The sequence below is a fragment of the Diuraphis noxia genome, unplaced genomic scaffold (assembly GCF_037042655.1).
Source record: "Diuraphis noxia isolate RWA-SAM2 unplaced genomic scaffold, SU_Dnox_SAM2 contig0002, whole genome shotgun sequence".
NCBI lineage: Eukaryota > Metazoa > Arthropoda > Insecta > Hemiptera > Aphididae > Diuraphis > Diuraphis noxia.
The window spans coordinates 79,738,073-79,764,775 of record NW_028301712.1 but is presented as its reverse complement, the minus strand read 5'-3'; the positions used below and the strand labels follow the sequence as shown (position 1 = coordinate 79,764,775).

The following is a 26,703-nucleotide window of genomic DNA, read 5'->3' as shown; positions in this document are numbered from 1 at the left end:
ATATAATAAATAATAATATCATACATAGGTAATGATGTATAATATAAAATTGAGTAGCGGAAAAAGTAGGTACTAACTATAATAATAAATAATCCGTCAGTCCATTGTAGCACGTCCACAACACAGTGTTCTATGTGTAACCATTAATATTGTATTATACGGTAGGTATTTATGATAAAGCTCATCGAGTTTTCGTAGTCAGTCGCTGTCAGTGGTGGCACCTTTTTTTTCGAATGAAAGGCGGCCGAGTAGGTACGGCACTAGTGGTGTATTGCTAAAAAAATAATTCACAGATTATACGCATTTTTCACGTAGGTAACATGTAGTTGACAAATGGCAGTGGTAAAACCCTATTATCATAAAAAGTATTTAAGTCCTATTATTAAGCACGAGAACAGTTTGAAAAAAGTTTTTTTTTTTTAGATAAGTCTTGAAGTCATAAAAGTTGTACTGTGATGACATTTCCATACATGATAATAATTTGTGCCTAAGATTATAATAAAATAGTTACAAAACACCACTGTATAGGTAGGCTCAACTGGGTATTGTATAATATGACGAGGCCCACTATTGCCAATGTTGGAGGTTACGTTTTTGGGATAAGTTGAGACATAATATTTCAATCGAATCACGTATAACGTTGTTTAATAATATAATGTAAGTATATAAACGTATACAAACGTCGCACCAAGGCAACGGGGCGACATAAAAAACTTAGTGACAAAAAAATAAAAATATTAATAATGAATAATATATATATAAATATAGGTACAAATCGTATTTATAATAATAATATATAAACACACAGTCGACGAGGGCTACTGAAAAACAAAAATAATAATAATTATGAGCAGCCGAGGACAGGGTGTGTGTGTGTGTTGTATATGGTTACTGGTGAAGGGTGCGGTTGTGATACGGTCGGTTGTCTTCTCGTCTCCACCATGGCACTCCTTCAACTCTGCAACAAAAAAAAACACAAATGCAAATTTGAACAAATGATTTATTTGAATACCGTTTTGAATGTTTTGATGATAAGCAACAAGCATTTAAAGACAATACACGCTACGCTTTTGCCGAAAGGCGGTCAAAAAAGGTTTTGATTACATCGAAAGTACCTATATAAGTATAATATAACTATAAATATATAAGAATGGACCATTTAAAATAAGCTTCGAACAAAACAGAAGATTATATTGATTATTCATACCTTTACCGTAAAATAATAACCTCGACAATGCCAAACATTAACAATTAATTTAACAAATCACTATATTTACATAATTACAAATAAAAGAATAAAACTTGAAAATGAAATGGAACATTTTGTTGTATACCACCAAGTTATAAGAGCCTATATTTTTCGTCGTATTTTCGAAAAAATTACGCATTATCATAAAACATTTATATTATATTAATTGATTGGAATATTTATTTAAGTAGATTTTTACACAAAAAATATATTGTAATGTTTAAGGAAAATAATTTTTCAATTTTAATAATTGGACACTAGACTGGAAGTCAGTAATATTAAAGATGTTACATATTAGATTAGATGTTTATAATTTATGGTTTACGCATTTCGCGGCTTACGATTATACGTATAGGTATGTGTCAGTGTACATGACTGAACTCAGCAAAAATATGAAATTACTCAAATAACGATAAAACTTATCACACATTTTCACTGATTCTTCTTCTTAAATACCTGACGAGGCAATAATATTTATACATACAATAAACGTAAACGAGCTATAGGCAAAATTCTAAAATAATTCAATACGGGTTTTTGTGCGGATTAATATTCACAATTATTGTGTGGCATTATAACTCAAACAGTATTTATAACCAAATCGAATAAATGAATAGGCAATTAGTCAAAAATTAACACTTCCACGCCCAAAAAACCACCTAGATAATAATTTATTACCAGTGTACGAAATGCACTCCCTATAATTTACGGTTAGTACGTTCATAATTGCTCTCATCTTTTTATTTCACGGCCAGTGAACCACCGATTGTTGCGCTTATACCTTTTGGTTTTACCTTCAGGTATGGAAAATATGTTTTCTATCCGACCTACGACTCCGTTATTAACATTAAATTATCGTACATCATAAATCAACCACGTACCTATATTAAAATAATTAAAAAGTGAAAAAATTATATTGTATTGATCAATTGATTACCGATTAACTGGTTAAATACTGTTTTGTTTTTGAACAAAGCTAACATTCCTCCGATGAGATGATGAGAATATTAATATATAGGTTATACAATGTTATGTTCTATAACAGTACTTATCCGGGGTCAGTTATGAAACTTAAGAGGACGTGATACCCGCATGTGTTGTCTCTGTCTTAAGCCGGATTCCCACGACTGGTGTATTTGGCCAATATTTGGCACTGGTGGTTACTTGCCATGCCGTCGGATCGCCATACTTGTACAATTATTTGTCACTGGTGTCGTTCCCGGCGATTGTCGGTAAATGTGACACAAGTCAAAGGAACGGCCAATATACTTGTACTATTGATCCCACGACCGGTTCGTATAACAGCCAGCAATGGGAACAGACAACAGTGTACTTGGCTACTTGCACTAGTGCTCCGGTATTGGCGTACTTGTCAAGTACGCCAGACGTGTGAGCACCATATTCGTGCACTGGTCAAATGTACAATTATTGGCGTATTTGGCAAGTACACCAGTCGTGGGAATCCGGCTTTACAAATGCGTAACATGGTACATTTTTCGCTCAGCAGAACACGTGTAGCTCCGTTAACTTAAAAATTAGAGTGAACTGACCCCTTATAAAATTTAAAGTTAAGAATATTATATAGACGATCTCATGGGCTTTTTACTATAGATTTATAACTGTTATAAGTATTATAAGATGTGCAAAATATTTACAATTTTAAAATACTTTTAAATCGCTTCAAAATTAAAATAAAGTTAAAAGCCCACGAGGTCGTCTACATAATATTTGTATCTTTAAATTTTATAAGAGGTCAATTCACTCTAATTTTTAAGCAACGGAGCTACACGTGTTCTGCTGAACGTAAAATTTACTATATAATGCACTTGTAAGACAGAGACAACACATGCGGGTATCACGTCCTCTTAATATTATCTTTAATAATATAATAGTATATTAATAATATTGTCTTATTCTGTGATATTATAGCAGACATAGGTACACCAAGTAGTATTAAGGATATATTACAATGGTGTATGAATTTGAGCGACACCTATACCCATATATGGACGAAACAAAGTTTTCACAATCGCTAAACCTTATCATCGCCTCAACCGGTTTAATGCACAATATTGTTCGGTATAATAATATTCAGGGCAACGAGAAGATGAAATAATTAGATATTTTTTATTATATACGTGGTACAATAATAAATGTTCATTTATTTTTAATCGAGTTTAATATTGTAAGTTTCGATTTTTCTATTTAAGCAAAGTAACTAATGATGTGCTGATGATGAACATAATAAATTATTAGTAATATTAAATATATTTACACGTTTTTAGATTAAATAGCTATTATTTAACGCAATTCATTCATCAGCTATCAGCAACGAGCAAAACTCGTCTACATATCGGACGTAAATGTTTTTAGTGCAGTCGGTAATCTCACTGTTAATGTTTAAAACATGTTAATCGCTAAGTAAACCATTTTTGGTACATATGGTTCATTTGCCATCGAGCTAACCCAAAAAGTAGCGAACACGTGTTTTTTAACAACGAACCTTATTTAAAATTTATTATTATTGTTCTTTTTTACCTAACAAAATTAATTTATAAGATATCAAAAAGCTGATTGGAAATGTTATTTATTGCCTGGTAAGCTAGGAAATATTTTCCTGTGTTTAAATCGTATTTACGTGTACTATAGTACAACACTTTTTTGGCAAAACAATAAGTGTATCTGCGAAAACGGTACAAGAAGCGTTCCAGGCAATGTACCAAAAATCAACGTAGCGGTTAACCTGTTAACTAGCAATAAAAAAATATTATTTTATTTTTATTATAAAAAAAAGTGGACGAATAAAATTAAACATTTTTTTTTACTAAATAAGATTAAATATGACGCGACTTTTCATCAAGATAAAGAGATAAGAAAATAATTTTGTTGACACGCGACATTCGTAGTTAGATATGAAAGCTTGAAATTTTATTTTTTCATTGACATTTTCTGAAAATTTTCATAAATTTTACATATTATGTAAGATGTAATAACTATAACTGTAATTAACTACCTAATAATAAAGATTTAATTAATTTGAAATCCTATTTTTTTTTCAAATTTATAACAGAACATTTTTAATTAATAAAATACACTAAACAGTTAGCATTATATTTTATAAATAAGTGAAATATATTGAACAGTTTTTATTTTTATTTTTGAAGAAAAATGTGTTAAACAGTTGGGTACTATTTTTATTTTTTTAAGTAAGTCCGTAAGTTTTTGGTGTATAAATTTACAATTAACAAATGGTATGTAATTAAAAAATCTATAAGAAAATTATTTCCAAAATGTTTAGGATTATTGAAAATATTCATGAAAATGTACAGCTCTATTCGTAGTTGATGAATTATCAAAAATGCATTATACGCAACAACACTCACTGCTGTAGGTCGGACGTCGTCTCGTAGTGATGGCCGTTGACCGCGTTGTAGTTTGTCTCGCTGCCGTCCCTCTGGCCGACGTACTGGTAGACGTTGCCCTGGAACTGTCGGCGAAGTGTGCCGCTGTTATCGACACCGCCGGCCGCCATTATGTTCTGCAGCGGTATGATCTCGGCGGCGGCAGCGGTGGCGGCCGTGCCGGACCCGGTGGCCGACGGTTGGCCGGCAACGCCGCCGTTGTGTTGGTTGCTGTTGGTGCTGTTGTTGTTGATCACCATCAGGGCGCCCGCGTTCGACCTGTGGTGGTGCCGGCTGTTCAGGTGCCGGTGACGCTTCCGGCGGTCGGCGTCCTGCCGCACCCGGCACTGAACGGCCATCAGGAACGCGCTGACCGGCAGCACCAGGCCACCGATGTACAGGAACCGCGGGTCCCGGGTGGACACGATGGCCGCCATGATCATCAGGAAGCCCACCGTGATGCCAGCGAAATAAAACACCTGTGAACCGCGGACGATGTATAAACGATTATAATATTACACTATATGTATACAAAATAATGATAATAATTATGCGATCTCTATAGTGCTCGCAAGGAATATGGAGTTTCTTAGGATAACTCATTTTTCGGAAATTGAAGCGTATGTTAAGGACTTACTATTTTTATTTATTTTTTTAATTGAAACGCACGGGAAGGTACGCCGCCTCACTGCATTTATAAATTTATTTTTACCAGAATGTACGATACTATAGATACTATCATAACTCATGTCATTGATCATTTCATTAATCATTAACTATTTATATTAAAAAACGTATATATATATATATACTGACTAGCAGCTGATATATAACCAAAATGTTGGTCTATATACATTTTAATACTTATTGTCAGTTAGGTATCATTACCAAGATAATTAAATTGGAAGATATAAATCAACATACAATCATAATTTATTAATGGAATATGCATGGTGGATATTATAGAATATAGAATATATTATATCTTTAATCGTGGTGGATATATGAAACAATATACAGTAAAACTTCGGTACCCCCGATAATACGAACAATTTCTTTCGTTCCGATTCAAATACATAATGAATGTGAAACCCGTAAAGTCGGAATTTTTGTTAAAACGGAAAAATTGGACGGTCTTAAGTGATTCAGTCTTATCGAGGTTTCACTGTTTCATTGGGAATATATGGAACTATATTTAAACAAATATTTGGCATGTGAATGTATTTTTTATTTATTTAAGCCTCAACATCTAAGGTTATTTTGGTTATATTGGTTAACTTTTTTTAATTGATTACTTTTGGAGCTGTTGAAATATAATTGATAAATGAGAATAATTGTTATAAATTATAAATTAATGAATGCCCCCGAATGAACAACGTATACAAAGTGATGGAAACGCTCTTTTTTTGAACTGAGCTCCAAAATTTTATTTTGCCAATTCGAGTAGCATATGAATAGCATCTAATATAATTTTTATACACAGCAAACAATAACATCAACTGGATGTAAACTGTGGACGGACATGACGTCCTCATACGTAACAATAAATTGCATAACTGCAGAATGTCAGTGAAAATTTCGCAGTTTTTACTAAATGATAAAAATTATAAATATGCGTTTTTCGTCTCGCTTTTATCGAAGTTCAATTTACTTTTCAGTCAACCATGAGGGCATTAAATGTTTCTTTCCACCCATGGGCGGTATTAGCAGAAATCCGGCTATTCGTCGGTCAGAAAATTATTACTGCAGTGTTGGAAATTTATCAGAGTATCTACGAAAAACTGTTAAAAGTATTTTTTTTTTTTTTTACATAATATGAAGTCGTACGTTTCTTTTTTTATAATTGATTTCATTTGGATGCATCTTCCAAGTCCCTATAGAACACTCTCATCGGGTACGAACTCTACGTCAGAGAACACACTGTTTGATTACCACTCGGCAGACCTGAACACTAAACAGTATATTGGTACAGCCCGTACAAACGACATGAATTCACATGATGATAAAACTATAACGGATATAATAGAGCGTTAAAATATAATATTATTATCGGACTCACCAGCAAGCAGAAATGGCAGAAGTTTTCGAACCTCGGACAGTGGCCGCCGCAAGCGTCGACTGCTACGTCGCACGAGGGCAGCAACAGTGGCACCGCCGCCTGTGGCTGGTGATGTTGCCTCAAGACCGCGGCCGCAGCGGCGGCATTTTGCGGCGGTAACTGTGGCGGTGGCGGCTGCGGCAAGTATTGTGTGACGGTGGCCGGCTGCTGCTGGAGATGGTGAACGACCGAAGGAGGCGGTTCAACCGGTGGCCAGGCCGACGCCATCTGCGGCCGGTGGTGGTGCTGCTGTTGCTGGTGTAGTTGGTGCAGCGATTGGTGGTTCAAATGTTGTGTCGGCGGTTGCTGCAATTGGTTGTATTTGACGCCGGCCGTTGTCACCGACGACAGGGCGTCCGGGTCCGTGGTGGCACCACCGCCGCCGCCGCCGCCGCCACCATCGCTCTTGTGGTGACCGCGAGACGTCTGCCGGTGACTATTGTACACCCGGTGATGTTTTGCCCTGCGGTTGGCAGCATACGCCCGGTCGTTCGAGCTGTTCGACGAAGATCCGGCCGCCGGAGAATGCCTGTCCGTGCTCCAGGCATTTCTGTCCAAACATGATATCAATTAGTATATCGTAAATATTATTATTTATAATAAATCGTAACGGTTCATATCTACAGCCACAAAGAAGTGTTGGGAATTTTTACATCCAATATTTTTGCCAGTTCAAACGCGTCATAATAGATTTCAATTGTTGACGATTCTATATTATTTAATTAAACAGTTATTTTCTAAAATACAAAGCCTATATTTTCAACTTCTAAATACCAATCGATAAATAATTCAGAAAATATATAGTATATGTATTATAACTAATTAAATTTAATATTAGGTAGGTGCATTTATTCAAATGTCCAATAAGTATGCAGTAAAAATTTATATTTAATGAATAAAAATAGTCTTGGCTATAGATTGCACACGATTTCAGTGTACGGTTACATAATTTATACATTTTATTAGTAGTAGGTACAGTTGATAACCATTTGACAACTTTAAACGGACGTAGATTTTCAACTTTAAGGTATATCGGATATATATTAAAAATATAACTATAACGTTTAGCAAATTAAAATGCCACTAGGATTTTAACACTACATGATTAATTAGGAACGACACGAAAGAATATAAAGGAGCGGTGTAAAATAATAAGAGCAATGTAACCAGGATTTTGTTTAATTTTAATGGGGTTAAAAATTTATTATATATAGTAGAGACTGAACTAGAATCCTTCATAAGTAGGGCTCGGATGTTGTTGCACTAAAATTTTTATAAAATTTATTGCATTTTTGCTGTGAAAAAAACCCAAGATTGCACTTAAAAATTGCAATAAATAAATATTTTGTACCAAAAAAATATACAAATATATATTAAAAAATTATTTTATGAAATGGATTAAGTCATTTTATTAAGTAATATTATAAAGTTTTATTAGATTGGTTTTAAACGAGTAGATAATAAAAAAGATTCAAATTCAAATTCTCGTCAGTTGTCATTAAAAATCTGGTGAATTGTGTGGTCTTCTTATTTTTTCAGAAATCTACAAATAATTTTATCAAAATGTATAACTTTTTATTTAAACTATTTTTGATTTGTTTTTTTTAAAAACCTTACCTTATCTTAAAAATTATTACACTGTATAATCTAACAAAAAAAAGTGATAACATAAAAAATATATACGACAATCAACAAAGTTGCAATAAAATTGAAAAAAGGTCAAAAATTGCAAAAACTTGCACTTAAAATTTTTATATATTAATTGGTACTCGTTTAAAATAAATTTATAACTTACTTAGCAACGAATCCGAACAATAGAAAAAAAATTGCAAATGCAACAACATCCGAGCCCTACTCATAAGTCTTATATGACGATGAAGACATGATTATTGTATGAAACATTTTAAACTTTTGGAACAAACTTCATATACAAATAACAATTTTTAAACATAATAATATGATTATACGTAACAGACCGCTGAAAACATTTATACATTTTCCAGTAAGAAATGATTGTTAACGATGGAAGCCTAAACAACCCTATTTAACATATCCCTGTAGATATATCACCACTGAAATATATTAAACATAATCCCAAAAATCCTTAAAAACAACCTATCCTAGTCATCTCTAAATACGTACCTATCTGCAGATATCTCGTTATCATTAAAACTTTTGGTTTGTATTGATAAAGGGTATACTATTGTACTAAATTTATATTTCAATCTAAAAAAGCATTTTGTAACGAGAACTATATTGCCTCGTCGGCTTAGTTTTATATAAGACAAATTATCCGTCCGGCCGTTTCGCTGAATTCCGTGCGATCCTCTATAGATCGTGATCGTCTGGCTAATGTAAGTTCTAAAATTCACAGTTACGCAATAGAGAATATTATTGCAAATTGTTTTTTTTTTAATGTACAATAATATGTAAAAACTAAAAAGCTTAACACCGAGACGGAAAAACGAAAACAATGAGAAATTCTTCGCTTTGTTCACTGGTACAACTATAACCTGTCAATCCGACATGACTAGTATATAATATGGTGATGTTCATTATTCCCATCGATTTTTCTATTATTATTATTATTATTATCATTATATAGTACGTGATGATTTTTAGCCGCAGTTTTGATGGATACAGCCAAGGGGTAAGTAGTTTTTAGTAGTTCATAAATAGTATATGTTTTGTATGAATAGAAAAACCTTTAGAAATTGTTAAAATAATATTCTACAGTTCTATTATATACGCCGGACAAATCTCCGATTGGCTTGAGGGGGGAAGTATATAATACTATACTCTTCCTCTCTCTTATATATCTCTTGTGAGTAAATTGTACAAAACACGCCACAGCCAAGTTTCTCATCTCAATCAGAAATGCACGCGCGCGCGCACACACACCATTTCCTAAGTACGAATTTATTGCGATAAAAAATAAATATCAATAAATATACTATATGTAGGGCCTATATATATATACATTATAGGTAGTTTCTGCAGTTTTCTGTCGTCTTCTTAGCAGAGTAACATAACATTAATCAAATTTAAAGACACACCGGCGTCAAAGCATTTTCGAGGAAATGAACATACCACGATGTTCGTCAATTATACGAATTTCCTCCAGATTTGAAATGAAAAGCGAATTCGTCATCATCATAAACTACACGTCATCCTTGGAAATCCAACGATAACGGCTGCATCCGAGTTCCGTCCCGAGAACCTTTTTTTATACCAATTCCGTCCCTGTTAAAAAAAAGGTATATACCAATTCCGTCCCAGTTAGAAAAAGGTATATACTAATTCCGTCCTTAATAATTTTCATAATTTAGTCGTAATAATTAATATAAAAATTGTTATAAAATGCATACAAAAAATATAAGTATTCATATTATTAATACATTTTCATAATTTATTGGTCATAATGTTATATACATTTATAATAATAATTAAAAATTCAGTAAATACTAAATAGTCAAAGTATATATACGTCATATTTATAGTAAAAAAACATACATTTTTACAAATTTGTAATTGGATTGAATTTATAGGATATTTTTTTTACAAATTCCAATCGTGATATTTGACCTGAACTGTATTCATACATTTTTTCTTTAATAAAATCTTCTTTAGCTAATATGGGTTTTCTTCGTTTTATACTGCTTCTTAATTTGATGTAGGAATCTTGTTGAACATATTTTAAAGCTTCTATAAACTGATAAATATTTGGGTGGGCATGATAAAACATTCCATTGAATTTAGAATGGAATGATTCACAGTTATTTGTGGTACGTAAAGTACTATGTGAAAATTCAGCCCATATACGAGGTGGAAAAGTAGATTCAGGTGAAATATAATTATCAACTAAGTAATCCAAAAATAAATCTATTTTTTCATCAACTGGTTTGATTCCCATTAGATCAGAAGCAAAAAAATCACCTACTTCGTCTGGTGTTAAAAATGGCAATCCAAATATGTACTTTAAAAATCTACCAATCTCAGAATTATCATTTCTAAAAAAAGTGGACAATTTAAGATCTTGAATTTTACGCCACCATGATTGCCCTAAGTGAAATCGACATCCTCTTAAATTTATCTCTGGCCAAACTGCATAAACAGCAGTATGTATAGCACTTTCAAAATCTGCGTAAATGGTTTGTGGTGTAAATTGTAACTGGAGCTTATCACATTCTGCACATAAAAATTTAAACGCATGTTCATACGTGTTTTTTGCTTTGTTTGGCAGTAAAAAAAATACTAGTGGAATAAAACTGTTTGGTTCTTTTAATCCATGAATAGTAAAAAATTGTGTAAATTGTTTTGGGCAACATTTAAAGGTTCCATCAACATAAATAGTACTAATTTTGCTTAAATGAGATAAGTTTGTATTGCAAGTAAACATAATAATGTGTGTAATTGGATCATTCATAATTAAAAATTTTTCGTCATTATTAGTATGTATCGTAATTTGTTTCAATAGTTCATGAACGTCTTCAATGGTTGTGGGTAATTTTGATAATATGGATGACCTAGCACGATGTATATTTTTTCTAATTAAGTCTATATCATTAGAGGTAATAGTATTAATATCATGATTAGAAAGTTCTTTATGAATAAGTTTAGCTGGTTTTTCACAAATATCATCAACAGCTTTTCTTTTTAATTTATTATTAAGTTTTTGACGATTTAAATTAGTTTCTTCGGTTTTATCATGGCTGTGGTCTAAATTTTCAAAGACAATTTCTTTTTTTGAACCTGTTGAATGGTGTTTAACAATTATTAATTGTTTTTATTGAGGTATTTTAGAAAAAAATCATATATCTGCATATTTACAAGTTTAATGAATATTTGGTGAATATTTTAGTGATTTTAAGAAAATATTAGCATTATATTTTAAGCATTAAAGAACCTAAATATCCACTCTTTAATTATTATAAATTTAGTTATCTTACCAATTTTTATATATGCTTTGCATTGTTTTCGAATGCACTTCCATCGTTCAATATCGTTATTCAGCTCTTTGTGAAAACAAAATTTAAATTCATTTTTAATAATTAACATTTTACCTTTTTCACTGTACATATATTGTAGACTATCCATTTTTAATATATATTAACGAAGCACGGACACGCACAAATAACGACTGAAAAGTTTATTTAGTTCAATAACTGAAATCATATTATCTTTATTTCTTAATAATATGATATTATTAAATTCGATTATTTTGTGCGGTAACTGATATCATATTATCTTTATATCTAAATAATGTGATATTGTTAAATTCGATTTGACACGGGACGGAATTGGTATATCCGTCAAAAAAACCCTGGACGGAACTAGTATATCTAAAAATTCAATTTTTATAATTGGGACGGAACTCGGATGCAGCCACGATAACAACACCGTCTGCACAATTTATTACAAAACTAAACCCTCAGGACACGAGTATTGATCGCGTTTATTTACTACTCGACAAATTACCGTGAACTATTAGTAAAAACCCGAACTACTCATATATACGACTATAACAAATAAGCATGTACACTCAAACGGTATATTAACCATAAACCTTAATTTTGTTCATTGTAAAATAAAAGACTGGGAATCTCAACGGTTTGTGAAAATAAAAATTTGCTTTTCAATTTCGGTTCTCCAAAATACAAACAAATGGATTCAGTCAATACGAAAATATAACAATTGCAACTCAATTAAGAAAAAGTGAATGATGATTAATGTAAAAATGTCTGACATTAAAATATTAGGTACACTATTTTATATTCTAATATTCTGTACAGCCCAGAAAAAAATTCCGCAAATTCCAAACAAATAAAAAATGTTTAAACAATTAAAACGCTGTAAATTATAGGTATTAATCTAATATTAAATACACACAGCAACGAGAAACGATGAAAAAAGCTCTACAGCGAAAATGAACCCACCAAAAACCCATTCTCTCCGCTTCTATCTTTCTTGACTTTGGTCGCAATCAGCACCAGAAAATAACTAACCAATCTAAATAAATAGTATAATACCTGGGCAACGAGTGATGGTGGTGACTGCTCGACGGGGGCCTAGGTCCGACCACCACGTGGGACTGTTGCTGTTGTTGTTGCTGCTGCTGCTGCTGTTGCTGTTGTTGCGTGCCGTAGAATTGCTGTTGTAGCAGCAATTGCTGGTGTTGCTGTTGTGACTGCTGCTGGTAATGGTGGTGCGCTCGGCCGTTGTACGTGTTGTTGCCGTGCACCGGCGGCGGCGGCTTGGTGTAGACGGCCGCCGGCGGCGGTTCCGGACCGTATTGTTTAGAGCGTCCATGCCTTGACATGGCGCATCAACATGTCGCCGCTGCTCGACCGTCGCCGCTGGCGTACGTCGTCAATCGCATGCCTGCAGAAAAATCCAATTGTCATTAGTCATCACTCATCACCACAATTAACATTACATAATATTATGACCATGCGCAAAATAATCTCATCATCGATTATTTTCCCGGTATTTATTTCTTGCATTTTTACAAAAACTCCTCCCCGCCACCAAAGTCTGAAAACTAAATACCTTAAGATTGAAGTCAAATAAATTTTGCAGACGTTTCGTTATCTGCATGGGAAATAAATTCCGTTCGTTTGGTTAAACTTCAAAATTTAGCACAACAGTCAACAGATGGCGCAAGTAGTGGAGTACTTAAGATTCTACAAGCGACTAATAGATTTGGACCAATATTGACTCTCTTAAACTTATTTCATTTAAAATTTTAACATAATATTGTAATATCATTACGTCGAAATATTACAACATTGCATCAGTGGTACATCACACGACCACGTTCAGTCGATGTTTTATATGTAGGTATAGGTATAATAAATTAATAACTAATTACGACACAATTAAATACGAATAGATGACTATAAGACTTTTATACTAACAATTTAGCATTGCGTACCTATTCAGTTTATAACTACTATCTACACAAATCGACTTAAACGAATTGTTATAGTAAATATTTTAAATAATAGGTATCCCGGTATATAACGACGATCGAGGGAAAATAATTTTTTATATGAAGTACTCGACCAGGGTATTTGCGCATATTTATTGATTAACACTACCATGACTCACAAGCTACGCAAACAATAAACGAATTCATGAAAATGCATTTTATATGATTACATTATTAAAAATGTTTACATCATTAAAAAAAATATGCATATAATGCACGAGTATTTATTTATTTTTTTTGAATAGTAATAGTTGTAAAATGAAAATTGTTATATAATAATATTTTACGCTGTAAACAATTTTAAAAACGCCTACGAATTCAAATAGATTTTGAGAAGTCTTGTTCGATAAATAGTAAAACAGACAAAAATATCAATCCCTATATTAAAATAATATATAATAAGTATTAACTACCTAGATCCTACTACCTACCTACCTAATTGGTGAAAATAAATACTGCGAGTCGACATAAGCGTGCGGAAGTAAGTAACATGTTTTTTTTTTTTTTTATTAAAAAATATATTACAATCTGTTTACACATAAAACAATAAGTAACAATGATGAGTGATTTAAAGAAGACATGAAGAGGAGACTGTCCAGTGACAGAACCTCAGAAAAGTAACATGTTATGATAGTTGTACAAGCACGCTAATAAATAATTATCATCAACTACATACCTACATCATCATACGGATCGTACCCTTATTATTACGTATTATGATCTTTAAAAAAAAAAAATTATAATAAATTGCATTTCTTTCAATTTATTACCTGTTGATGGAATGATTTACTACGAACCCAAAGCCAGCGTAGCACGCAATAGAAATGGTATCACCCACCCACAAGTGGTTTTTAAACTGCAGCTCGTTAAACAGTAAATCAATATTGATAGGTATGCGAATATTGTATTAAATTTGATACGAATTTTTTTACAAGAACAATAAATCCACTTAATTTTTCAAAATCTTAAAAATAACCGATTGGCAGGCCCAGCGAGATAACGAGTTTAATCTCAGCAGATCTTCCAAAATCTAAGTCGACCGCTAAGTAATATTGGTTAAAAACGATATTTATCAAATATAATATAAGTATAGTTACAATAAAAATCGAACGTATACATTGCGTACATACAATGAATGACAAAGATGGGTTTGCAGAACCTAAAAAGGGAGGTAAACATTTAGAACAGAGTTTATGAAGTTTATCATCTACCTATAACCCATAGGGGCGGATGTAGGCCACCCAAAAACAAATAAATTAATTTCCAGGATCAGAAATACCCGGGGCATAGGGTTCTCTACTGATACCGTTGTTATTCTCGCTTTACTATATTACTACAAAAATAATTTATCAATCATCAGACGAATCCAACAGTAGAATTGATTCGGATTACATCGATTTTATTTTTTAAATATCACCATTAAGGATCGGCCAATGTGGTCGCTCGACACATTTTGTAGTCGACAACATGTGGTAACGTTCCTTAAATATAGCAGTAGACACAGAAATATGTATTAATTGTCAGTTGTCAGTATAAAAAAGGACCTGGGAGTGTCAATGAGAATTTTGACTCACGCCCAGTTGCACACACGGCGTTCGCCTACAAATACTGCTCAAAATATCTAGTTTTAAATTAGACATTTATGGTAGGTAATATAATAGTGAAATATTATTATCAATTTAATGTGTATAATAATATTATACGTAATATTCGGCCTATTAGGGGGAAATCAACTAAACACATTATACTGTCTGAAAAGTTTCATATGAAAAAATTATTATAGTAACATAAATACCGAATATTCATCAGGTCACTCGCACATGTACTTATTGTAATTTATTAATAATGACTATTTGAAGCAGTGCGTTTAAAGAAAATGCATATTAATAATCAAAAACGCATTTTCATCGCGTGAACAGTTATGAACAATTAAATTATGAATAAGAAAAAAAATTTAATATATCATGGAAATGACTATAAAAGAAGCACAAAAGGCTACCGCAACGGTCAATCGTTGTTTATAATTTACGGTTTTAAATAAAAATATACGGCTACTATAATGAGTAAAAAATACAGAAAATGTTAAAACACTTTGATAACATAATATATAAATCAGTTCAAAATGTAAACTTTTCTAGCGAAATACCATATGATTTAGTAAAAATCCCAGTCAGCATTTGAAAATACTTATATTTTACAGAATCATTCTATAATGACATAAATATTATATTAATATAATGACATATTCTTGATGATGTTTGGTAACAACACATATTAGGAGGTTCCTCAACTGTCAAAATATACAAAGTAGATTGTTAATAAACGAATAGATCCTAGTAAACTAATAAAATGTAGAAATCAGTATTCACGCCCGTAAAAAGAAACGCTTTTTCGTCCATAAGCCGGAGGCGAATATCCGAGATGTATAGCAAGCATAGTTGGACGGTGTTTTCCAAACACTTGATCATAAAAATAATAAAATATTTTGACTAATGCACAACAGTAATTTGTGAGCAACGTTAATCAAATGATAGGTTTTTCATATAGAAGTAATTTTAGACACACAATTAATTAAAATAATATTACTTGCTAAATAAGAAATTATACATGTTTTATAACTTTGATAATGATTCGAACATCTGCTCAAAATGAATCTACGAACAAAAGTCCGGCGAATAAAAGTCCGGTTTATTTATTATACATATGTCGTACAAGAAAACATTAATGTTACCTATTAAAAATAATAGCAATAATTTATAATAAAATTATTACAATCAATATTTTAGGTAAGTACTATAAAAATTAAAATATTACATACAATATGACATTATAATTTTTTGGTCAGACTGATTGTTAGGTACTTTTAAATAAAAATAAAATTTAATGTCATACAAGAAAACATTAATCATCTTGGCCGTGTCCTAATATTATGTCCCACTTGAGTTAAAAACTCTTCAACACTTAGCTTGGAGAATTCCTAACCAAAAAATTATAATGTCATATTTTATGTAATATTTTAATTTTTATTGTGCCTACCTATAACATTGATTGCAATAATTGTATTATAAATTATTGCCATTATTTTTAATAACATTAATGTTTTCTTGTACGACATATTATGTATAATAAATAAACCAGACTTTTGTTCGCCGAACTTTTATTACATCGGACTTTTTTACGCGGGTCTTTTTTTACCTGACTTTTATTCGGCGGACTTTTAGGTAGAATTCCGCTCAAAATATAATTGATTTTTTTTTTATTAAGTCACCATTATAAAATTATTTAAGCAATTATCAAAGTAATAAGTATACTATAATATTATATTGTTAACACTCAATATATAATATAATCATTTATATTATATTCTAATCTTGAGTTGAACAACTTGAACCTATATTAGTTTTAATTTACGTCAGATCATTGTTATTGATTAACGATTTAGTCAAATAGTGTTTATAATCTAATCCATCAATCTGAGAGGAACAGTGACAAAGATGAGAAATTTAGTGAAAAAAATCGCTATGGCTTAAGCTAGATTTTTTAAACAAATGAATTAACAATTTCAATTATTTTATTATAATAGATTTTTTTTTTAGAATAAGTATAAATATAAAGAAATTCTCACTCGAGAAATAAAAACCATGATTATTATATAGACGATAGTAAAATATATTCTAAAATTCTTATATAATATGAAAAATATAGACTAAATATTCTCTAAACCTAAAAATATTCAAAATAAAATGTTTCTACAAATTATCTAATCAAAAAATCATCCACATGTTTACTCTCGTCGAGCTGCATAAACCCAGAGAATACATGAGAAACCCTATAAATCCGATCTCTAGGGTCTAGACTATAGAGTCCATGGTTATAGACTAATAGATGTTATATACTAGAGAAACGGTTATTAACATAAATACCCGTACACCACGCATAAACACAGTGTAGTACAGGAACAATAGTTTAACAACGACCGTGAATGTAGGTAACCACTTTATGATGCAAGTATATTTTTTCGGTGATCATCACACGATGATTATCAACAATAACTTGTTATTATTAATTGCAGTCGAAAACACCATGCCCGCGTAGAGATCTACGAGAATCTCTTGTAGTTGTTCTCGTCAAATGATCGTAATTCGTAGACATAATATACGATGCGCGCACCACTTATTATACCTAATACTAAACAGCATAATATCGAACAATAAATATTAAGAATATTACATGGGAGGTATAGATACCTCAGGACGTTTATATAATTTAAAATATCAAACGGGGCTAGCTGATTTATACAGAGCGAGCATAATATAAACAACAACAAGAGGAGGCTGTCGACGAAGGCCATTCCGAAAACAAAAATGATGAAATTAAATAATCTTGGTATCCAATAGAGCGCAGCAGTGCATAATTAAATAAGGAAATTGTAAATATTAGGCATTAAGTACCAACTAACGTGATGATAAATATAGTTCCGATCTGTTGTCAATGCATTTCCGTTTTTTGTGCTCAACGACGGCTCGTTACACGCCATCTGTGCATCACAAGCATAACAACAATAACAACAACAACAACAACAACCAAATCTAGTCCTGTGCGACCGGTGCCTACTGCCCGACACTTTGGTACCACTTCCCCTTCCAACATACTATAAAACTACCTATAATATATAATAATATTATAAAGTACGCATCGGAAAGTGCCCGGAGAGCCGAAAAAAAGAAACCGGTTGTCCGGACCTATAATTTATCAATCCTCACATGTTTCCTTAACTAGACTACACGAGTGCGCATGAGAGACGAACGCCGCCGCAGCCATCGACCGGGCGGAGAGGAGTGGGCGGCGGCGGCAGCAGTTATAATGTTATGGGAAGAACAAGGACCGGCTAACGAGCATCCAATGCAAACAATCTATGTCTATGTATGTGTGTGTGTGTGTGTATCAGCAATAATAATATGCGTATGGATTTTTTTTTTCGGTTTTCTTCCATACGATACGCACTCGAGCGGTAAAACTCTGGTTTACTCCCGAGTCGAGACCAGTATTACTACTATTAAACCAATAGAACTACAACTTATAAGTAGATTATTACCTATATTAAGTCGATCGTCTAGGTTTTGTGTATTTTATTTACCGCAGAACACTAGAACACACGAACGATATTCAAATCGATTGATGAAATGAGAAAAAAAAAAATTAAAGTGGACAACGAAGATCGTTTCATCGATGCCGCCATAAGCTGTTAAAAAGCACCACGGGCGGATTATAATAATAATAATAATAATAATATGGTAATCATTTTGTATGTTATTGGCTATACGGTACACCGTATAGTACGCGTACACGGTGCATATTGACGACGAGTTCAGCAAAGGAACTATTTATATTATAATGTGCGCGCGAGTGTGTAATACGGCAATCCGTTTATAATAATAAAATAATACGCATACGATATACGAAAGAAAGTATTAAATCGTGCCCCCCGACGACAATTGTATTTGGACCTTTTTGAAAAGTAAACAACGTGAAATCGATTGAAGAATTTTCGAAAACAAACCAAGAGTAAAACGGTATTCTTCTCTTGTATGGATCGGCACACACAACGACGACCTGCACACCCGGTCGGTCTATAGGTACAATAATAATTATTATTGCAGCGCACGAAATCCATTATTATGATATCGTTTGAACCTCTCCGGTTCCGAAACGAACCGCAGCTGCTCAGTGTGTGAAGTTCGAATGTGAAAACTATTTACAAGAAGCATACTGCTGGTTGCCTATCATGTTATTCTATACTACCTATATAATATGTACATTCGAATCCGAGATAAAGAAAAATGGTTATTCAGGAGTTCGCCACGATTGTGTGTAGGAGTTCACCGGTTGCAGACAGCATAATATTATGTAATTGAAAGATAAATATATATAAAAATTATACAGGTATCTCTATTTACCATTGGTGGTAGAAAAATCATGTAATTAATGGTTTTTCAAAACAATCCTATATACGATTTTCTGAACACGATTTATAAGAAATTAAATAAAAACAACACATTATTGTTTTTGAGATAAAACTTATCTTTTAAAACATTAATATATTTAAAACATCACGATAATTTCATTAATACTTCGAATAAGGTATCCAAGGGAATAAGAACTAAGATGATTTTTTTTAAAGAATTTTTTGATGTATCTAAATCAAATTTAAGCGAGTAGATTTTGAGTTACATAAATTGTATGCTATGGATCATATCGTAATTGGTTAAGTAGATATGGGGTATTAGACAATTTTAAAGAGTTGGTAATTTATTACTATACTGGTATATCAATAATATAAATAATTTGTAAAAATTATCCAAATATTTTACTAGGTAATCTTTTACGACTTTTTAAACAATTTTTAAGAATTATTATTCTTAGTATTAACATTTTGATAACTCAGAAACGATGAAAACTAATCATTAGAATTTTAAAGAAAATAATTTTCAGAAATTTTCAGAAAAAAGGGAGTTCTCGTTTTGAAAAAAGAAGTTTGAATCGCCACAGGGACACTCCTTTAGTACTACAAAAAATATCAGAAATTTGAAAATATGGTCTTTAGGTATACCTATACTTTACTATACCTACCTATACCTGCCTATACTTCAAAATTCTAAAAATCAGAATTTGAAAAAATGTACTAAGGGAAAACCAAAATACACACGGAAATATTTCATGTAATCCAAGTAAAATATTCCACTGCCGCTTTACAGTCATTATTCATTAAAGATGAATTTACGACGATCGGGACTATAGCACTAGTTAAAAGACAATTTTTTACTTTGTTTTAACTTTTTTAACGAGTTGTACACTATTAGTACGTATAAGTATTGTGCATTAACAATGACTAATATTAACTTATATATATATACAAACACACGATCGGCTTACTAACACTAAACAGTCACTATAAAATAAATGTATACACAATATACACATACAGACATATAGGGTAATTCAATATGATTCATACAATTTAAAATGCTTATTTTTAGTTTTAAGGTTTAGAGTAATAATTGATACAATACGGGACATTAAGCAAAATTAATAATATTTCAAATTTATTAAATGGTACAGATAAAATATGTTCTACGCGACTTTTAACCTTCCCTTGATCACAAAAACAATATCCAGACATCTATAGTAGGTAATCGAGTCTGAATTCGAATTCATTTTCCATTTATTTCACTTTATTATTAGTATATTTAGTATTATGTGTATTACATAAAGTATTATTCGTTACCATTTTCTCCTTATAAATTCGTGGGTTTTCGGGCGTATCTCATCAAATTAATTAAGCATCATACAATTATTATCACTTATCATTTTAAAAAGAAATACAAGCATGGGAATAATTATAGTCAATAATGTGTTCACACGGTTTGAAGGAAAACTATTAACACTCCTATATTAAAACAAAATGTTGTCAAAAAAAAAGTTGGAACTAAACGAAACGTTTATTTTCTCATTACGGTTTCGTATCCGACGATCGTTCATTAGAAATAGTATTATTAATCTGATGTACATTCTATACATATGTTTGTCGTATGTATCCGAAGTGTTTTGTTTGATATAGAATGTAACATAATATACTACGCATTTATATATTATAATATACTCGTATATATATATGCGTATGAGTACGGCACATATCAGACAATTATTCGATAGATTTCAAAGGGAACCGCCGCCGCCGCCGACACGGTTGCGTGTCGTGTTGGCGTCAATCCTTTAACGCGACTCGGCTCGATCGCAACAGTTACAACAGCAGCAAATCCTATAACGACCGCACACAATAATATACGTCGATATAATACTGAATTCGACACGGCTAATGAATGTTTCAAACATTGTATTATACGTCATGTAATAATGTGTATATATACACTGCGATCTGGCAATCGTAATAATCATAAATAACACACTGACGATAAAATAAAACGCAGATCCCAGAAAAATATAGAAATACGGACTTCGGCCGATCATTTCACGTGCAGTTATTTGGAACCACCGTCGCTGGTTCACAAAGGAATAAAGGAATTCTGGTATAATAATATTCTCGCCGAAATCCCTATGCTCAAACATCTGGAAGGGTGTCTCGTGTTTTGGAAATCTCGTATACAGAGTGAACAGTGAACACTCGCACACGCAGAAGACCTCTGCACCGATAAACCGCGATTTCTTTTTGTCCGTTTATTCCGGTCAACTGTACGCCGCCAGGTCTGTTCGCCGTATTTATAGGCACAACAATACACGATAAGACTCACGATGCAGGCAGCACACACACAAACCTCTCACACAAAAGACCTTTTGTACGGTCCAAAAAAAAAATAAAAATATTTAACGCGCGTTACAAATGTTCCTACGGTTCTTTTGTGAATAAAACGCCGAAAACTCGCACATATGACCCCGTGTTAGTATGGAACAAAAAATGCAACTCTTAGGTGACGGTGGAGACTTAATACGACGACTACGTTGTCGATTGCTGCTGAGGACAAAAAAATAAAATAATAACCGAAACTACTTAATTCTCCATCTTGGCTAAATAGAATAATAATAAAGGGCCATAATCATAAAGAGCCAAAGTACTTAATAAACCTCACCTCGTCACGCCATTCCAATTGATACACGACACCGACGCGACGGTTGGTTGTAAAACGCGATTATGTCTTACGGGGCATTTTATAACAAGTAAATATAGGTTCATTTATCTCAGATGCCCATTTATTTCGATTATAATTGAACTGTGATTTGGAAAAAGAAACGTTGTAGATGACGTCAAATTATTACACAGTATTTCCCGTCGAGAACACGTGAAATGTATGAAAAAAGGTCAAAAAGAATACAAGCACATCAAATATATTAAACATTATACATAATAATATGTTATAGTTAACAGTAAAGTAATTTACTGTAGGTTGCGAGCAGTTCCAAGAGAAATGGACCACCACGTCACGTAAACGCAGAAAACCGCCCTTGTCCCAACGTGTTTAGATTGTTTGGAAAAAATGAATACTCCTCCCGGGTGGCCGTTTTATCGATTTTAATATTATCGTAGTACTTAAATGAGAAAAAAAAAGAAATATTTATAATTCGCCTTATCTCTTGAAATTTATGAGACGTCATGCAGTTAACCAAAAAAATATGTGAGTTCACCGTTTCATTTTTATAATAAACACATAATAATGTTTCAGACGTTTCTCCAATCATATAAACGACGATAAGAAACTGTGTATAATGTTGTTGTGTAAGAACATTTACGAGAAAGGTCAAAGTTTAAAATCATTCCCAAGTCCGATACTTACAAACCTACGCGTGGCAGCGCAATTGTGTATCGACGAACAATTAGTACAATTTATAGAGTATACAATAAAATTATATTGAATGTATAATGTATTATCTAGGTGTACGTTGTTTAGTGTTTTTTTTGTTATGTTTAGTCTAGTCTATGTAAGTTTGTCGAAGATGTGAAAATACAAAAAAGACTCTTTGTACCTATATAATAATTTATACCCAAATTTGATACTTTTAAAAATGCAGTCAACCAGTCTCTGGTAAAACAGTAGGTATAGTGTGGCATACCAAATCCGATAGGATATACTGTCTTTTACTTAAGCTAAAACAGTTAGTACCTACTTCTTAAATATATATTTAAAATTATTAAAGATAATGACTATGCATAAAGTATATTATTAGTATAATCTAAAATACAGAATTGAGTATAGACATTATACAAAAAAATCTTGTCAATTATTCGTGAAAGCACAACTATTATAAGTTTATAAATTAAGATTTTTATTTCTAGTAGCTTATTTTGTTCTAAGTAGCTATTGAAGTTTTGCAGTCTAGTTAACTCAAATCGAAACGAAGTTTTAGTTAAATCCTAGGTTAAATCTTAGAAGACGTACGATTTATAAATAAAATCAACATTTAAACAAATAACCACCAAATTTTCATAACTTTTCTGTACTCTGTTAAATGTTCAGTCATTCCAGTATTGCACGCGTACCTATGTTAGGTTTATAGCACTAGTCAAACGTGTAAAATATTAGGACTTTTTGAGCAGTCTTGCCAGTCTTTGACTATTAAGAAGGGCATAACATTCTGATATTTTTTTTTTTAGCTTTTTATTATAAGTCTAGCTCAACAATTACAATATTCTGATAATATTTAATTTTTAGTAATCGTTACACTCTCTACCCGCATTAGGGTATGCTTACCGAGGGCGTTTTCGGCTTTTGTGACGCACAACCTAACCGCGTTGGTTAGGTACGACAGAGGTTTTAAATGTCTGTGAATTTGGGTACGCGTACGACGGCGAATGAATTATTCATACGTTTTATAGCGCACAGCACTATTATAATAATAACGTCGTAGGTACATGATAATAATATTATTTACTCGAAACAGTCACAGCGACATAACAATATCATAACAGCGACCAGAGTCCGTTATTATCTTTGGGGACACCCGGACACGACGTTCTCTGCATACTAAGACGATACGGTGCGATAAAAGTATGTTATGAAAGCTGCGTACGATTGCGACCGTAGAGTTTGTAAGCGACAGCAACGTGTGATTCTGTTCATCGGTCGTGCCTATATAGCCATAAGATTTGTGTCGTAAACCAAAAAAAAAAAAAAAAGGTTAATAGTTAATACCCAACAACATGACAAACAATAAATCCGCATCAGCTGTGCAGAACCGAATACCGATTAACAAGTCAAAATTCAGTTGGCCAGCCGGGCACCCTGGAAAAGCAACAAGTGGGTGCGACCGCCGTGTAATAACTTTAATCTCTCGTTTTCTGAAAAGGCAGTCGGTCACCACACAGCGGTACTGACCGCTGCCGAGTAAAACGCAATATTTGATAATACCGGGTCACGTGAGCCGCCGACAAACAAAACAAGACTCTCGACCTTGGCGGTTTTCGAATAGTTATTTTGCTCGTGGGTCAAATCTCGCGGCGTGCACTGGCCGTCGCCAGGCCGCCAGGGCATTCGTCGTTCAGTGTTCAAACATCACGACAATGGGCAGCGTAGGTGGCGCAAGAAGAATGAAAAATTTGCTTTGCGCTTCCGTCGTCGTAATGGATCGGATTCTCAAAGAAACGAGAAAAACCCACCTAGTTCAAGACGACTAGAAAGCGACCGACAAACTCGCAAACACGTTGATCCGTTTCCCCGTTGGCGGTCGAGATGACACGAAGGGTAGGCGTAAATTATAATTAAGACGATATAATATTGTAATATTGCGACTGACGTCTCTATCGTTGGAAACGCCGTCGACACTTACCTGACTGGGGTCTGGTCGTGTCCGGGGTCGCGACGATCCGTCGTTGTCGGTAATAATTATTGTCATACCAGCCAAGGGACCACCCGCGCGCAACGATCTGTCAAGGGCCGGACGTGCTGTGTTGCGATACGAACTCGGCCCTGGGAACCGGGAAGTCGACAACGGAAAACGGAAGGTCACTGACAAAAAGCTGTAACGATGAACAACTGTTACGGTGATCAATTCGTCTGATTCCGATCGGCGAACGGTCGCGGAGAGTGCACGGCGGCGGGCGCGTTGTCGGACTGTGTGCCGTGTGGTTGTTGCGCGGTCGTGGACGACCGGCCGGCGCGATACGTGTGACGCGGTGCGGACTACGGACGAGATCGGAATTCGGCGGTCTCGTCGTCGCCGGTCGGGCCGGGTGCGCACGCGCACGCACATGCACCACCCGCCTTCGCACACGGTCGCACGCACGCGTTTCCCTTCGGCCCCCTCCCCCGGCCCGCCGCACGGTGAATCGGCGACGAGTTTTTCGGTGCACGGGCTGCGGCGGCGGAGGAGGAGATACGGAGAAACCGGCCACGGTCGACCGTCAAGCGGCCGCGGCGGCGGCGGTGGTGGTGGAGACTGTGTAGACGACAGACAGACGCTCGCACGCGCATCACTCCGCCAGTTCCGCGGCGAGCGCTTGTTACGCGCACCTGCGTTCCACGCTGATACATTTTTTGTTTATTTTTTAACCCTCATGACTAGTTCAAAAATCAAAATTTTGACCTACCCCGGATAATATTCTTGTCTTTAAATTTGAGATATCAGATAACCGAATAAAACTGTCTACATAAGGCGGAAAATATCAAAATATAGTTCTCGGGCGGCCGTCCGCCGCTACAGGTGGATATCACCGCATTGGGCACATCGTTTAATATCATAATATACAAAACAATAATAATATTATCGTAGTGTGCATATTTGTTTATTTTTTAAGAAAATGTTCTCTTCTTGTGTACAAATGTCACCCCCCCCCCCTTCTGTTTTCTAACCACGACCCGCGACCACATCTGTTGGAATAACATAATATTATATTATACATCAAACAACTGTGTATATAAATTCTCTGAGAAGTCTTTTGTACCATACCCACTTCTTTCTCTCCGTGTTTTTATTGTTGTTTACCAATCGACCGAATTCGTAAAACGTAATTATTCCAACCGTAATCTACAAAACGGCTCTCAGCTGCTGTTGTTGCTGCTACCGCCGTCCTTAATTAGACTAAACATCATAAAGACGCCGCCGCATATTAAAATATCGTTTCCGGCAATGCAAACAAGTGCTTAAAAAAATGTTATTTTTCCGTTTCGTGATGTGTAGATTTTTGAACACACACGTTTAGCTCACACGGTTATTGATCGTAGTCGATTTATCTCACTTTCACACCATTTCGATATTAAGATGGTCGTACGAGTCTGTAATCGGAAAAAATATGGTAATACTCAGTAGGCGGACGCATTCAATTAACGACTATGGTTGAAGATAATTGATATTTATTATTTTATGGCGTTCGAGTCGTTCGATTAAACGTAACTTCGTATATAAATACGTACATGCACGTTTTTCAATTAAATCGTAGCCATTTTCGATTTTGTAT

General features: G+C 33.6%; 1 protein-coding gene across 1 annotated transcript; it reads right to left on the bottom strand.

Moving 5' to 3' along the window:
• Positions 1–628: 628 nt before the first annotated feature.
• Positions 629–25,484, bottom strand: LOC107167353 (uncharacterized). Its single transcript, XM_015516369.2, has 5 exons — positions 25,077–25,484; positions 12,778–13,129; positions 6,710–7,298; positions 4,633–5,129; positions 629–958 (listed from the first exon to the last, which is right to left on the bottom strand). The coding sequence occupies exons 2-5, from the start codon at positions 13,065–13,067 to the stop codon at positions 889–891; spliced, it is 1,446 nt and encodes a 481-aa protein (XP_015371855.2). The 5' UTR covers positions 13,068–13,129; positions 25,077–25,484; the 3' UTR covers positions 629–888.
• Positions 25,485–26,703: the final 1,219 nt, after the last annotated feature.